The sequence below is a fragment of the Mytilus galloprovincialis genome, chromosome 6 (assembly GCF_965363235.1).
Source record: "Mytilus galloprovincialis chromosome 6, xbMytGall1.hap1.1, whole genome shotgun sequence".
Classification (NCBI taxonomy): domain Eukaryota; kingdom Metazoa; phylum Mollusca; class Bivalvia; order Mytilida; family Mytilidae; genus Mytilus; species Mytilus galloprovincialis.
In genome coordinates, this window is record NC_134843.1 from 23,036,465 (window position 1) to 23,052,479 (window position 16,015).

Below are 16,015 nucleotides of genomic sequence, written 5' to 3' on the forward strand. Positions count from 1 at the left end.
ATTGAGGGAGAAAATGTAAGCTTCATATGCTCTTATGTAAACAGCTTGGTAGAATTTCGAACAGATGACAGATCTTTCTGTCTCATTATCGGAGTAAATTCAAACGGCACCTGTAAGACACCTGGAAGTTACAACACAAACTTTACGTACACCTGTGATTCATCAACGTATAATGTTACCATACCAGGGCTGTTTTTGACAGAACAAATACATGGAACCAAATGGGAATGTTTAAATGTACTAAATAATGAACAAAAATCCGGCAAAATACAATTATATGTCAATAGTAAGTAGTTATTTTTAATATAATACTATATATTCTCAACAATATTACAGATATATACGATAATATAGCGAATTCAACCGTTTGCAAATAATTTTTACAGTATGAATTATATTGTGACCGTACACATTCAGATTCAATACAAACATGAATGACTATATAAAATCTAAATCAAAGCAATGTGAACTGATTCAATTTTTAAACAGGGAAAACATGGTTCATTGCTTAAATTTAGATTTTAAGTAGTTTTTATTAGTTTCAAAAACATTTACTATTTGGTAAATGCGATTTTGTCTATCTGTTGATGTTCTAAACGCTGATCTGATAAGCTATGCTTTTTACAACTATTTCTTAAGTAATGTTATGATGCTACATCACCGTCCTAGATTTAAGAGAAGAGGTTAATAGTCATAATCGTTTTTCCCCCGCCACATCATCGATGTTACTGTACCTACTATAAATATGTTTGATTCAGTGATTGCCGTCGGTTGTTTGTCTCATTTGGTTTTTGTTTATAATATATAAGTAAATAGGAATGCGTTTTATTTGCATTAGAAATATTTGATATATTGTCATGCCGGTATGGTGATTGTTTTTGTTAAATGCTGTACGGTGTGACCTATATTTATTTACATCTTCATATGTCTTGTCACATTGGAAATCTTGCACCATCCTCTCAATTTAACATTTATTACGATATGTAAATTCAACTGAAAGAAAATAATAGAGAAACAATATGAGGATTATTTTTAGATATTGATATATGGGGTCGATATAGTCGATAGCATCTATAAGAGATGTTTAATATATATACATACATGTTGCAGATAAACATCTTAATCACAATTTGATGATATTGACTTGATGTCTTTGATTTCATCGAAGACGGCAACTGAATTAAATGAATATAATGTTAACTCATTGAAAAAAAAGTCAGTTGTGAAAACTTTTAAGAAATCCTATTGAAAATCTTACAACATATATTCGTTTCTCCATCGCCAAGTTGTAAAATAAGTTTTAAAACAAAGTACATAATCTAAAATATATAATATCATGAAGATTGTTTTTGAATCAACATGAAATCGATATAGAACCGATATCGTCAATATCTCGATATATAATAAACACTTCAAACAGATGAACGCGTAGAAACTAAATTGTCTTTAAGGAAAACTGATTACAAATGTATCAAATAAATATTTGGTACATAGATCGTCGATATTACCGATATCGACAACTTTAACAGTTCAACCAGAAGAAACGTATAATATTTGGCTGATCACATCGAATCGATATCGACGGATAATGATGGTTTTGTTGCTAAATAGAAAGTCAAACGTGGATATTGATATTGATACACTATCGTCGATTTCATCGATATCTAATCATGCTAATCTACACCGTATTTTCGATGCACAAAACAGGTTGAAACAGTTATCATTTCAGAACATACTTTGTTCGTCCTTGTAATTTAACTGGGGTTTACGATCTTGTTTAGACTTGTGTTTCTGATACTCTTTAGCTATGAAATAGTGTTCAATTTCTAAATATTTCTAATATACTTTTAAAAGTGTTTCTTTTGAACACATGTATACGTTTGATGTGCTTTCTCAGAAATGTGTTTGGATATTTAACACGTTTAAAACTTAACAAGCAATACAAATACTTATTTTCGATTCTATGCACGTGAAGAAACCATTTCAATAGGTTTAATATTTTTTAAATGTTGCTACGGAATTGTTATCGCCAATATACATTTTGTATGGATGTTAATGCTTCATCACCGTCTTATTTAAGGAAAGGGTATTCATATAAATGTTAACCTACATAGGAGCACAATCACAAAAATTATGTATGAATCATAAATAAAAATCATATATGACAGTAATTTGTGGCACCTGAATACAAGTTTATTTCTTCTTTTTGAAATGTAGAACATGTACATTTGTGCTCTATGTTATGAATTTTAAAAAGATAAACATTGATCTACTGTATGTTAAGTCAAATACCAAAATGATTTTAATTTATAAATTTTAGTTCCAATCACTTCAGTCACACTGTTAAATCCAGCAGCGGATGAAAATCCAGTGAAAGTTATAAATGGTCAAAACATAATTCTTACCTGCAGAACAAATGCCGGTCGACCATCCTCTAAAATACAATGGTTTCTCGCAAGTGTTAACATCACATCATCTGCTTCAAGTCAGCCTGACGTATGTGCTACCGATTGTTCTGATGATAAATTAATATCGTCAAGCCAGCTAATATACAAAGGGAAGAAGGATGACAGCGGAAAAATTATATACTGTACAGCATTTAATTTACAGGGCCATGGTGTAAGGTCATCGAACAAAACAATTGATGTATTATGTAAGTATTTCTGAATATATTCTGGGTATTGATTTTGGAGATTAATGTACAAAGCGTACAGTATACGTTTATTTTCATGATTGTGTTATCAATATCAAAAGCACAATGGTAGAGCAAAATAAAGGATATTTCTACATGTGTTCTTATTTATAATTAACCAGTACGGGCTTTTCCTGCAGAATAAAAATTGTCAAAAAACAAGAGCAGCGAACATTTTTAACTAATGGTGAATATTGCTTCTTGTATGTGAAGCAGTACTGACCAGAAAAGAAAACAAAAACAACTGGGAATGAAGTTGACAATGAAACTTTATGGTCCAGATGTCACAAATAGTATAAAATAACTTCAAGATATGCTTAAAATTTTGTGCAATTAACTTTGATAATGACTAGCTTTGCTGCTATTGAAAACACATTGACGAAGACGTAAGAATATTTTAAACAAAAATGGAAATAGGGATTTTTTTGTGTGTCTCTTTATGTGCAACACTACAATTTCAACAAAAAAAGAGAAGCGTTTTATTCAAATAGCTTTTTAAACTTATCCGTCGAAGACATACTAACAATGCTTTGACAAAAACCAACAAACGACAAAAAGAAAACACGAACCCTACGGAAAACCATCGGTATTGTCTTTTGATATGGAAAAAGAACACATGCAGAAATATCCTTGTTTTTGCTCTACCATTGTGCTTTTGATATTGATAACAAAATTATGAAAATAAATGTATACTGGACAAGAAACAAATTAAGTAGCATTCCATTTTTAAAAAATAGACAGGTTTGATGCCTTTTAAAACAAGGACATATTTCACATCTGAAACTGTTCAATTTGATCATGAGGTTTCATACAAAGTCAAGTACTGGAATGAAAAATATACGGGACTTTCGATTGTACATATCAAAATATAGGTTTGCTTGTGTATTTTCTTCAATTTTCAGATACCTCCTATTTCGTAAAGTTGCATTGTTGTTCTATCCTATCTTCAATTTAAATCGACATCATAATGTAATTTGTCTGCTCTGAAACTGTGTCTGTTATGTTAAAATTACAAAGTTGTTCCGAAAGTCTAAATTTTTAATAGAAAGAAAATAGAGCAATCCTTAAAATGAAAATGTTGTGTTCAATATATACTGTGTTATTACTGTAACTTTGAGTTCATTCCAAGCAACGTTGTTTTCTTCTTTTCAGATTTTCCAAGTATCCATATGGAACCCATATATAATCCATATATTGTATACCACAACCAGCGAGATGTAGTTTTAATATGTGTAATTGATGATGCAAACCCTTCAACAGCTGTCACATACAAATGGAATAGTCCAAGCAGCACCATGAACACTCAAAATATTAGCATAACAACTGTAACCAACTTAGACAGTGGGCAGTACGTGTGTACTGCTAAAAATATAGCTGGCACGTCAAATAAGGCAACAAAACAGATTAATATGCATTGTGAGTCATAAAATACTAAAAATGTTACGACGTTAATGTTATGAGGTTTACAGCACACACACCTTATGTAAAATATGATACTGAAGTGATTTTCAAAATCAACGTTAGTGCTGTACCGTTTTATAACAGTACGGATAAATCAATAGATTAAGATATCCTTTAAATATAGTAGAAGAACATGATTATGAACTCAAAGTAACAAACCAAACGTTTTGACTTGTTGATAGATTAGAGCATGGCACTTTTTTTTTTACCGTTATTTTGTTTTTATGGATTACTTTGTATATGAAAATGGTTAAAATAATCTGTCTTTAACAAGCAGTACTCAAAATAAGTAAACCCATATGATGAGTGCGTTTTAGAGGAACATATCAGTACATTTAGACTAAAACTAGTCCAATTTTATATAAATGATTTTGTATAGAGCAGATATACACTTGGACAAATTGTAATAGTATCAACATATTTAGATACGATTCATTGTTTTGCCGGTTTTTATTGGACTTTGTGAAAAAAATACTCCTTGGTATTCTCATTTTTTTCATAATGAAATGTGTTTCCTGGGCATAGTTATTTTCAATGCTTTTTTGACAAATGTTCAAAAATAGATTCATGCAAGTATTTTCTGGCAAAATAAATGTGCTCTTAAAATGTGAATATTCTTTCTCTAATTTTCATACTTTTGTTTTGCCCCCATTTGTGCGAGAAAATTTCTTATACAAAAACAAAATTTTATGATGGCGTAAGATTGTCTTAGTTTCTTCTGAATTCACTACTCTGACGTCAACAAACAGACCATCTTGTCAGTTGACGTCACATATAAAGAGCAAAACTTTCGGCAAAACTTTGAAAGGATGGTTACACTTTGTCCTTAAATTCATTAGATAAACATATTTGAATACTGTAACTATTGTATTACTATATTGCCCGACTCTCAACACTTGATTTTTAATTACATAAAAATCTCGACAAGCCTTGAACATGAAATATAAAAATTCAATTGTCACAAGATGGAAAAATATCGTTACAAAATTGATGCAGTGCTTGAACATGTTGAATCTTTATTTGTCAAATTCGACTGAAAATATTGATTAAATTTCACATATATTTTACGTTTTTCATAGAATTTTGAAAAAAAATGTATGATTTGCTCTATCAAAATTTCTACCGGTGAAACCACTTAAATTGCAAACCTTGATATGCAGATGGTCCAATGATATCAAATATTTCCAACCAGCACGATATTACAGAGGGAAACAACCTGATAGTGTCGCCAATAGTTGATTCGAACCCAGTGTACAAGTTGGTATGGTGGACAAAACAGAATAATGCAGACTTCAGATATGATGGCTTCGTACTTAGATTAATAAGCATTAACAGAACATCAAGTGGAAATTACACGTGTTACGTAATGAACACACTGGCACCATCTGGGATGCCGGAAATAAACAAAACAACTCACCAGACGTTCTCCGTAAACGTAGAATGTAAGTCCTAGTCGGTGTCGTTGATGAACATTTCGAAAGATTTTGTAAATTTATAGTAGTGTGGATTCATTATTATTCGTTGGATATCAAATTTTGTTGATTTCGTGGGTACAGGTGAACCATAAAATTGAATGTTCAATGAATGACAAATTTTCAACATTTAAAATGCCTGTACCGAATTAGGAATATGACAGAAGATATCCTTTTGTCAGACATAACTGAAATTTAGTTTTGCCATTTGATCAAGGACTTTCCGTTTTGAATTTTCCTCGGATTTCAGTTTTTTTGTGATATTACTTTTTGTTTAGGCTTCATCGCATACTTCAGCAAAACAACGAAAATCGATATCAATGAACATGTAATACTTCCCTCATTTTCCTTATCTACAAAAATTGGTACCCACGAAAATAAAAGAATCCACAGTATTTTTTTTCGAATGCAAGGGATCATGACGAAGCCATTTTATACCGGATGCATGGATCAAAGTCCAGGGCAAAATATAATGCATATTTCGTACAAATAATTTATAATGTGTGATATGACCTTGCTTTGTACTTGACCGACAAACTGAGATGTTTCATACTGGGTCATATTTAGTGTTTAGTGTAATTTTTTGTTACTTTGGATGTTTTGGTGTGACTTTGGATAAATCTTTGTACCGTATCATTCCTTCTTCCATTTTTAGGAAAGCACAAACACACTTTTTTAAACAATCAATTACAATGTTTACATTTTATTAAGTAGGTTTATTCATGGAAATAAAGGATGCAATATACAATCATCATAACTTTTTGTAGTGATCTTGTAATAAGTTAATCTGGGGGGAATAGTTATCAAAGGTACCAGGATTATAATTTAGTACGCCAGACGCGCGTTTCGTCTACATAAGACTCATCAGTGACGCTCATATCAAAATATTTATAAAGCCAAACAATTACAAAGTTGAAGAGCATTGAGGATCCAAAATTCCAAAAAATTGTGCCAAATACGGCTAAGGAAAGCTATGCCTGAAATATAGAAATATAGGGAAAACAATTATAAAATCAAACACTTGATTTATTGAGTTTTTTTTGCCTTGGTATTGCCAGTTTATATATGACTTTTGAGTTTGACATGTTTGATTATCTCTTTGGTATATAGTTAGCCTCTCTTTTGTAGCTTTGTAGCTGTGTCAACAGAAGAATAATTGTTCCTTTAGTATTTCCCCATTAGTTTTATTAAATTCACATTTTCGAAAAATGTTCATAAAAAGTAAAATCACAAAAATACTGAACTTAGAGGAAGATCAATTGGGAAAGTCCATAATCACATGGCAAAATCAAATAACAAAACGCATCAAAAACGATGGACAAAAACTGTCATATTCCTGACTTGGTACAGGCATTTTCAAATGTAGAAAATGGTGGATTAAACCTAATAATTTATCCGTGAGTTTGACTGTTCCTCTAATATCTTTTGCCCCTCTGTTATCCAAAAATTGAAAACAAAATTAGCATACATATTTTTGTTATTCTGTCTGTTATAATCTATATGAAAACATATACTATTTTTTCTTTAGTTAAACCTTTTCTAGACAGCACTAAACCATATTCTCCTGGACATATGACTGCAGCAATTAACAGCACTCTTCGCCTAACATTAACAGTAATTGCTAACCCGGTACCAACTATAGAATGGACATTCAGGGCGGACAAGGATTGGAATTCTTGCAATTTTGTTTCAATAGTCTCCAACACGACTAGTAATGAATTCTTCACTACGTCATCAGTATTGATCAAGAATGCCAACAGCTATAACTTCGGAGACTATGTTTTTACAGCTAGAAATACAGCTGGCGTTTTCTCACGAAGATTTGTTGCAATGGAAGAAGGTAAGCTTGAATTCAAACCGTCCCCATTCATTTATCGCTTTTTACTAAATCCTTTTCCATTCATTTATCTCATATCTCCTATACATTTTTAAGAATATGGGGTTAGTAGGTAAGGCTTATTTCATACACAGTTAGTAATGATGTGACGTCACTTTATAAAAAAACACGGTGTTGAAGAAAAATCTGAAAGGCTTCAAGATTCAAAGAAATTGATCATAAGCGATTAAAATAAACCATAAGCCCATTTAAGCCACAAGCATTACTTTTTTTTATATAGAATAGCAAAAGAAGGTTCGTAATACTTAATATTGACGACTTTATCACTGTCATAGCCCACTAGTCGAAATACAACATATTAAGATTATCAATCGTAATCGGTAAAGATAAATTACATAGTGTTGTGCTCTAGTGACATAATACGATATACATGGGGTCAGTTAATTCCATTAGGGACATTTTGTAGGTAATCCATACATGTATTTTCCCAGTCATCAAATATTCATAACATCGTTTGTTTAAACCACATCTGAACATTCTATTTACATCTCTCATCAATATGTTTCAAATGAATATTCAAAATAAAATAGTACAATGGATATAATATTAATGTCGTAAGTCATTGCACACCTTCGGATGAATCTTTTTCAAATGGGTTAGCTGTCGTTCTAGAATAAGGTGTACGCGACTGTATCGTATAGTTTTCGAGCAGGTCTACTGTCTAGTATGACTAGATGCGTCATTAACCCACGTTCCGTACAGATGATAAACGTGGTTTTTCGTTAATTATTTTTGTTATCTTTGTTTACATAAATCAATATTCACGTAGCTTTTGAACATGATCAATATTTATAAATTTATTCAAAAATAATGTATACAGTATTAATCATTTACATTTTTGCAGCATCCTTAAGACAAGAGATGTTTGCAAGCACAAAAGAAAATACCGGCATGTTTTTGGCAGGAATAGTAACTTTGGTCGTCGGTTTGTTGAGCCTTATGGCATCAGTACTTTTTATTGTCCGTAACAGTGAGTAAATCTCCTATACAAGTCAATCTATAGAATAGCAAACGAAAAATAAAAGATCAATGAACAAATGGAACAATAGCCTGTTCAAATCCGAATGCCATATCATTCTTTTAGACCATTACGCTTATTTTTATACAGTTATAACAAGCAATGGAATTATTAGAAATAAACGAGGCACAACTATGGACCAAACTCATTTTGTTTACATACATTTCTAATTTGATTGACATTATAAACTTCTGTTTTTTTTTAGTTAAAACCAAAGTTATAAACTAAGAAATCCGATCTGTAGACAAACCAGTATACAAAAACATCATAAAGCCTGGTCAACGAGGATCCAATTAAACACAAAGGTGCTCCGGACGGGTGAGCAGATCCTGCACCTTATGTGCAAAACTAGTATTACTCAAGCCAGTACAAAAATTCTAGTTAAGAACAAGAGAGTAACACGGACTATCTTAGTTCTGTATGAGTGGATAACGTGCACTCTTTTTAAAGGGGCAATTTTGAGAAATCATCAATGAATTTTGCGAAAAATACAAATACACCGTTGCGATAAAATGTTGTACTAACATTTCATAAAAACAAAACCCAAACACTTTCTTTTTGTGGTAACAGAGAATCTACTAGTTTTTGTATATGCATGAGGTTGATTTATGTAGCATTACTTAAACAAAAAAGAAAAGAAAATTAATAATATAGTGAAAAAGATGTTGTTTTTTTTTCTCAGATATTTCATTTTTTTTGTTTGAAGGTTTTAAGAACAAGACCCGAAATTCTTCTAAGTATGTATAACAGAACATAGCTTACATGTCAATAATATACACATTTGCATATTGCTTTGCGCTTGTGGCAATCACCATAGAAAAAATAGTTGTTGTTGAAGATATACAGTAAAAGAGTTATATAGAAATATAGATAAATTTAAAAGATTGAAATTAATTAACAAAACTTAGAATGAATTGTGTGTTTCAATTTGAAGTATAGATAAGTAAATAAAATCTAAATTGATAACCAGGATGTAGAATGCAAATACAATTTATTAAATAGATTCCTATAACCTTTATCTCTGAGTACATTAGGTTAAAGATAATGCATATTTTAAGGTTTTTCTTGTCGTAGAACACCCCGAGGAGTGTCAGGATTGATCAAATGAAAGACCGACCGTAGTGAGGTCTTTCTTTGAGCAATCCTGCACCCCGATGTGTGTTCTACGACAAGAACAACCTAAAAATATGCATTATCTGACTTATATACTGTCAAAAAAAATTATTTTTTATAAAGAGTTGGAAAATTTAGTATCCTATTTTACCGACAACACTAAAGTGGGATATTTCTTTCAAATGCGTTCAGGTTTTAATACGCCCTACGGCTCATTTAGAATGTGAAATAAAATCACTAACTAATCGAGATATAAATCTTTTTTTACTGCATGAAGTAAGACACAAATGTAATGTATCTGATAACGGTGTATGACAAATACAGGACACATTGTAAGTAAATTTTTGTACCACTTAGTTTATGGAAAAGGGGGAGGGGGTATGTTTTTTTTTTCTATTTGTAATGTCATTTCTATCGCGGAAAAGTGGTTATTTTTAAAAAAATTTTAATTGAATCGAATGAAAACTTCAGAAAGATTGTCTTTTGAATAGCAATACATTTTATTAACAGCTAATCAGGATATAATTATATACCCTCTGAACCCGACCTGTTTGTGAGTTACATTAATGTTATTCAATAGAATATAAGATTATCTTATTAGTAATTGTTGATCATTTGATATAGTAAAGGGTAAACATAAATTTAAAAATGTTAAGAACTGACAGGAAGACGAATATAAATACATGTAGGTCACAGTATGATTTCCTATTCAGTTGTTACGTCTGGATGCATAATTTTATTTAATATGTTATATAAAAAAAAATCAAATCATGAAAACCTTAACAAAAATATGATACGAAATAGCTAACATGTATTAAGTCCATGAGGTACGAAATGGTAGATGCATTTGGCCCATAGGGTACGAAATGGATATCATCGTGGGTATGAAATGGTAAATGTTGGATAAGAAATGGCAGATTAGGGAACGAAATGACAGAGGTACGAAATGGTCAGAGTACGAGATGACTTGCTTCCGTCCTGAACATGCCTGAAATTTTTGACACTGGACGTTAAGCAAGCAACCAACAATCAATCTACCTGTTCAGTGTGACCCAATAAGATTTTCAACATCTTACACACGAATATGTTAAATCTGGTTTTACTTTATAAAAGTCTACATTAAAATTCATCTCACATATATGATAATGTTTCTTTATTGTTGCGATAAATTAACAAAACTTCACGTTATTTGTTTCTAAAATTAAAATGCGGAAAATGACGGTTTCTTTTACACCTATCATCGATCGAACTTTAAAAAATAAATTTCCAAATCGGCAACAAAAAACTATCAAACTAATACAATTTTGAAGTAAATTATACATTGCATTTTGATCAAGGAAAATAATGACCTCACACAGGTCATTATTTTATGCCTTGGAGCATATTTCATTGAAACATGGTATCGTCCGGGTTGTTTCTGAAAAAGAATGACCCGTCGCCCTGAAAGAAAATAACTCCATATAGGTATATGATGAATACTACCCTAATATAACAGCACATCGTGAAATAAAATATACACGTGTACGATCGGTTTCTTTTAAAACAAATAAAAATTTAATATAGTAGTATAATACAATTTTATACAGTAACTTATCATTTTAGAACTACAGACTATAGTGATGTACAAAGAAGCAATCCCGCATTTACAGATTCATACACTACGTTACAGTCTGATATCGGTATGGCCATATTATACACGTACCATTATGCGTACCTACATAAGAAAAACTATAATATCACATGTTCGCTTTTAAGTTTAGAGTACTAGTAGTCGATTGACAGTTGTCATATTTGTAATCATACAATAGCATAAATGTTCAGATTCAAAATGTTGACAATGATAGTACTTTGTTTAAAAAGCTTGATTGTGTCAAATACACGAACTACCACTAAAATCGTATTATTTCATTTTATTTACAGTACTATTTGTTTTATAACATGTACAAGTGACGTTTATATCTATTTTATACAATACCATTTTTTAATAGTTTAAAGATGACAACCCCAGCGCAAATATTGCAAAACGCAGTTTCTTAATGTTTGCACATTATCAACGACGGTTTTACTGATGACTGTTTTCAAACAAATAACAATAGTTGACATTTGTTTTTCATTTCCTTTTTATGTGATTACGCGATGAGGAAAGTTAGAGTGTTGCGTAAAGTTAATTTACAAAACTTCTAATGAACACATTTGTTTATCTTCTCCGATTAGTTTAAGTTATTAAAGTCATTGACATACGCCTTTTCTGCATATTGAGAATGCACATCCATTATACATTTATACAAACAATCGAAACTACCTGTTCTTAATTTTTTATAACATTTTAATACCAGTCTGGTTAAAATCAAACCTCTCAGCGCTCACGTTTCTTATATGTCGCGTGAAACGAGAGCAGTGAGATGTTTGATTTTAATCAGACTGTTGTAATACGAATGAATAATCAGTTTTGCAGATTTTTTTTTCTTTTAATTGCTTTCCCTGGAAATTTTACTTTTAGAAACAAGAGCATCTCAAGAGCAAATGTATGTAGTAATACACTTATTGATTTAATTTATAACGAGTTGATACCAAAATACAATAAAATATGCTGTTTATCTTGATTTTTCCCTTTAGAAAATGACAATTCTGATCGATTGAGAACAAACTATTCGACGCAAGAAATGATTTCATTGTTTAATAGAAAGACCAAGCACGGGACATAAATATCCAAGTTATACGATATGATAGTGCTTCTTTTGTAATGATGTTCTTGATAGAGAGTTGCTCATTAGGACATTTATCAACTGTTTCACGTGGTAAACTTAAAGTCATCGCTTCAAAAGTTTTACGGACGCCATCACCAGTTTACCGTTTACCGTTATAGAATATCTGTCATTATTGACAATGAACTATAATTCAAATTCCGGTAAGCACAATCGCGTTCCCTTTACCTCGAGTTTGAAATCTCCGAATGAGACTTATCACCGAATTTGTTCTAACCACGAGCAACATAACGTTTGCCACTAGTTGATCAAGATGTGCCTACTTTTTCAGAACACGTTAGATCATCCTGGGTTTTCAGTGTAGTGTTAATTTTTATGTTTGTCGTCTTTCTTTGTTTGCCATTGCAAAACATTGTCAAAATAAGGGTACACCAATCAACATAGTGTCATAATTTGTATCACTATAAAAACAACAAATGTATCTAAAAAAAAGGCTTATAAACAAAGCACATTAATTTAATAGTAACGAAAGACAAGAATACAAAAATTTACCATATCACAATAACACTATGACAGGATGTATAGGTACCGCGTCACGTTTAATGAATATAAACAAAAACACACTGAACAGTGACTCAAAGAAATTTAAAGTCAACACGTTATTAATGATAAACAACGTCAGTATCATATATCTACACTTCAAGACCATAGAGTACTTTATGAGAAGTTGATACCCAATATTTATCAACAAGGAAATGGTATCTTTCGAATGTTCAATATAACAAATCTAATTTGCGAGTAAAAAAAAAAAGTTTGTTATGTGATTATATATAGAGAACAAACATAAAAGCTAAACAGGTGTAAAATTCACACACATAGGAAAAAGAAATAAGGTGATGATTCACAGCACAAGTAAATTGATAAAAAGTCGTTTTGTTGATATTTATTGTGATAATATCTAAGAGTAGTTGCTTATAACTTTTTCAACAGTATTGTAATAAAACAATATTACGATTAAAGTACTCAAATCTAGCTGATATTTGTGACATCAGCTTTATATTGTTGTTATATAATTATTGTACAGAGAAGTTTTTTAATACGCAGTAAGATGTATATGTACATAATAGAAAAGAAATAATGCTGTAATATCAAAAATGCATACCTTAAACATTAAGATGGATTGTTTTTTTTCTTTCTTGTATACGTTATAAAACATTACATCAATTATATCATATGAAATTTAAAGCTTCCTCCGGAAGCAAACTAATTTTGACAAATTAGCTTATTTACGTTTCTGTTCCCCTTTTTATAGTTAAGGATAGTAATCTATTGGTGACTACCCTGTACATGTTTCAAGATTGGTTAAACATATATTTTATGGACTGCAATAGTATCCCACAAACAATTAATTTTATCCAAATCGGTAAATGGATATCAAAGGCTCCGTGTTGAAGGCCGTACCTTGTTTATCTTTTTACTCGAAATAAATCATATTGTATCATACTGGTATATTATTTCAGTGTTAACACGTATGAGGAATGTGGTAGATATCCTGAAGCACATGCATATAGTTCAGTAGACAACATGGAGTCTGGTGAGAAAATAACTCGTTAGATGTCACCAACCTTGGTGTATGAGCACATGGAATGCTCATTGAAAACGTTGTTTTGTCTCATAAACCTTATTTTCACTAATTTGAATAACTATCTGACATGAAGCCATGAGTTAATTAATTTGTATTGTTTATAACTTTCAGGATCACGAATTCGCTCTTTGGCTCTAAGACCTGTAAATAAATCATGTCAATATAGATGAGTGTGTCAACAAATAACAAACTCTACATTAATCTATTCGAGTTGTGAATTTATCTCAATACTCTGTCGTCAATGATGACTAAAACTTTCCAAAAGAAAGCTACTGATCAGGGTTCAGGATTATGTCCCCGAAAAAATATTAAATCAAAATGTTTGATCGTTGTTATACTGAAATGATTATTGCGTATTTTTTCTCGGAATTATTGTTTGTGAAAGAGTCACTGACATTGGGCAGTTTCCGTCACATAGTCGTTCTCATTGTTTTTTTTATAAATTATTCCTTTATAATTAGAAGTAATAAGTAGAACCTTTAGATTCGACAAAAAAAAAACACATTATAAGATCAATAGGAAATCACAATACTCAAAATATCTTATTTTTCCAGAACAAAGTCAACATCAGCAGCATATGTATGTATATTGAATATTGTTAATTAATTTTATTCCGATATTCGGAATCAATATGTTGCGATAAATAATTACAGATAACAAATACACAAAAAATGGACCGTAGTAATATTGACACTGTTATTCAATTGAAATTTTCAGTTTTATAATTGTAATCAATGTATGGAAATTGTGATTTAAAAGTGTAGAGGACAAATAATAAAAGTATAAAAAATAAATCTAGAACAATGAAAAGAATGGATACGGAGTGAATCACCAAATCACATGAACCTCGAGAAGTATTTTAAAAGACAAAACGTAAATATAGAGAGATAATTGATTTTTTATTTTCAAACCTTCAGCTTGTGTTAGATGAAGGACTTTTATGTTTAATTTACCAAGTAATGTAATTTATTTGGGCTTTTTAACTATTTTGGATTCCAGCGTCACTGATAAGTCGTTTGTAGACGAAACGCGCGTCTGGAGTATATACTAAATTTAGTCCTGGTATCTATGATAAGTTTATCTAATAGAAATATATCAAGCATTCGTGTTCATAGAACATCATGACACACTCGTACTATCAAGCATCTATGTACAGTGAACAATTAAGTCGGAATTAAAATCCTTTCAATTTAACCATGCATCGTACAGTGAACAGGTGTACTAATAGTACTTTTTGAAATTTCTATGTTTTGTAAACATTGCAATAAGCTAAAGAGTTTGTCATTTATCATTTAAAACTTCGTTGATGACCATTGCATATTTGGTGTTCCTTCTGTATGTACACAAATAAAGCTTGAGAAATTCATTTGTATCTGTTTAAATAATGACATCCACATTTTGCAATTTGTGTGTACCAAATGCATGACATTGTATATTATTTTCTACCAGTGGTAATACATACGAGGAATGTGGGAAAAAAATTGAAGCACATGCCTTTGATACTTTAAACAAGTAAAGCCAGGTGAGAAAAACAAAATACTAATGCTCTTTAATGTTATTTGCCCTCAACACTTTCGATGCAGGACGTTTGCGCTTTTTCATATGACATTTGCACTTTTTATTTTGTATACTTGCGCTTCAAATCATAGGACATTTGCGCTTTTTAAAAAATGACATTTGCGCTTTTTACATATGACTATCCTCCCCTTTTATCTGGGCTAGGGACCGGCAGGTTTGACCTTAAAGAGTTAAAGTTATTTTTTTCCTTATGATTAAAAGTTTAAAAATCGTTTCATAGCACATTTCTTAGCACATTGATATATGTTTTAAAGTTTATATACAGCTGAAAGTTAACATTATAAAAACATAAATACATGTGTAGTCATCACAGGTCATTTTGGCTGGATAACTGAAGCACAAGGAGTGAACAAATTTAGCTCCTGTTATCTGTTCTTATTGATATTTCGCCCATATTTCAAATAAATAATAAAGTGTCTTTTTCTCAATTCTAG

The 16,015-nt window shown here is 31.0% G+C and overlaps 1 protein-coding gene across 1 annotated transcript; it reads left to right on the top strand.

Annotated features, from left to right (window-relative positions):
• The first annotated feature begins 2,326 nt into the window (after positions 1-2,326).
• Positions 2,327-9,486, top strand: LOC143078049 (limbic system-associated membrane protein-like). The gene is made up of 6 exons (XM_076253050.1): positions 2,327-2,653; positions 3,845-4,108; positions 5,314-5,595; positions 7,154-7,465; positions 8,367-8,492; positions 9,247-9,486. The coding sequence occupies exons 2-6, from the start codon at positions 3,862-3,864 to the stop codon at positions 9,285-9,287; spliced, it is 1,008 nt and encodes a 335-aa protein (XP_076109165.1). The 5' UTR covers positions 2,327-2,653; positions 3,845-3,861; the 3' UTR covers positions 9,288-9,486.
• The last annotated feature ends 6,529 nt before the right edge of the window (positions 9,487-16,015 follow it).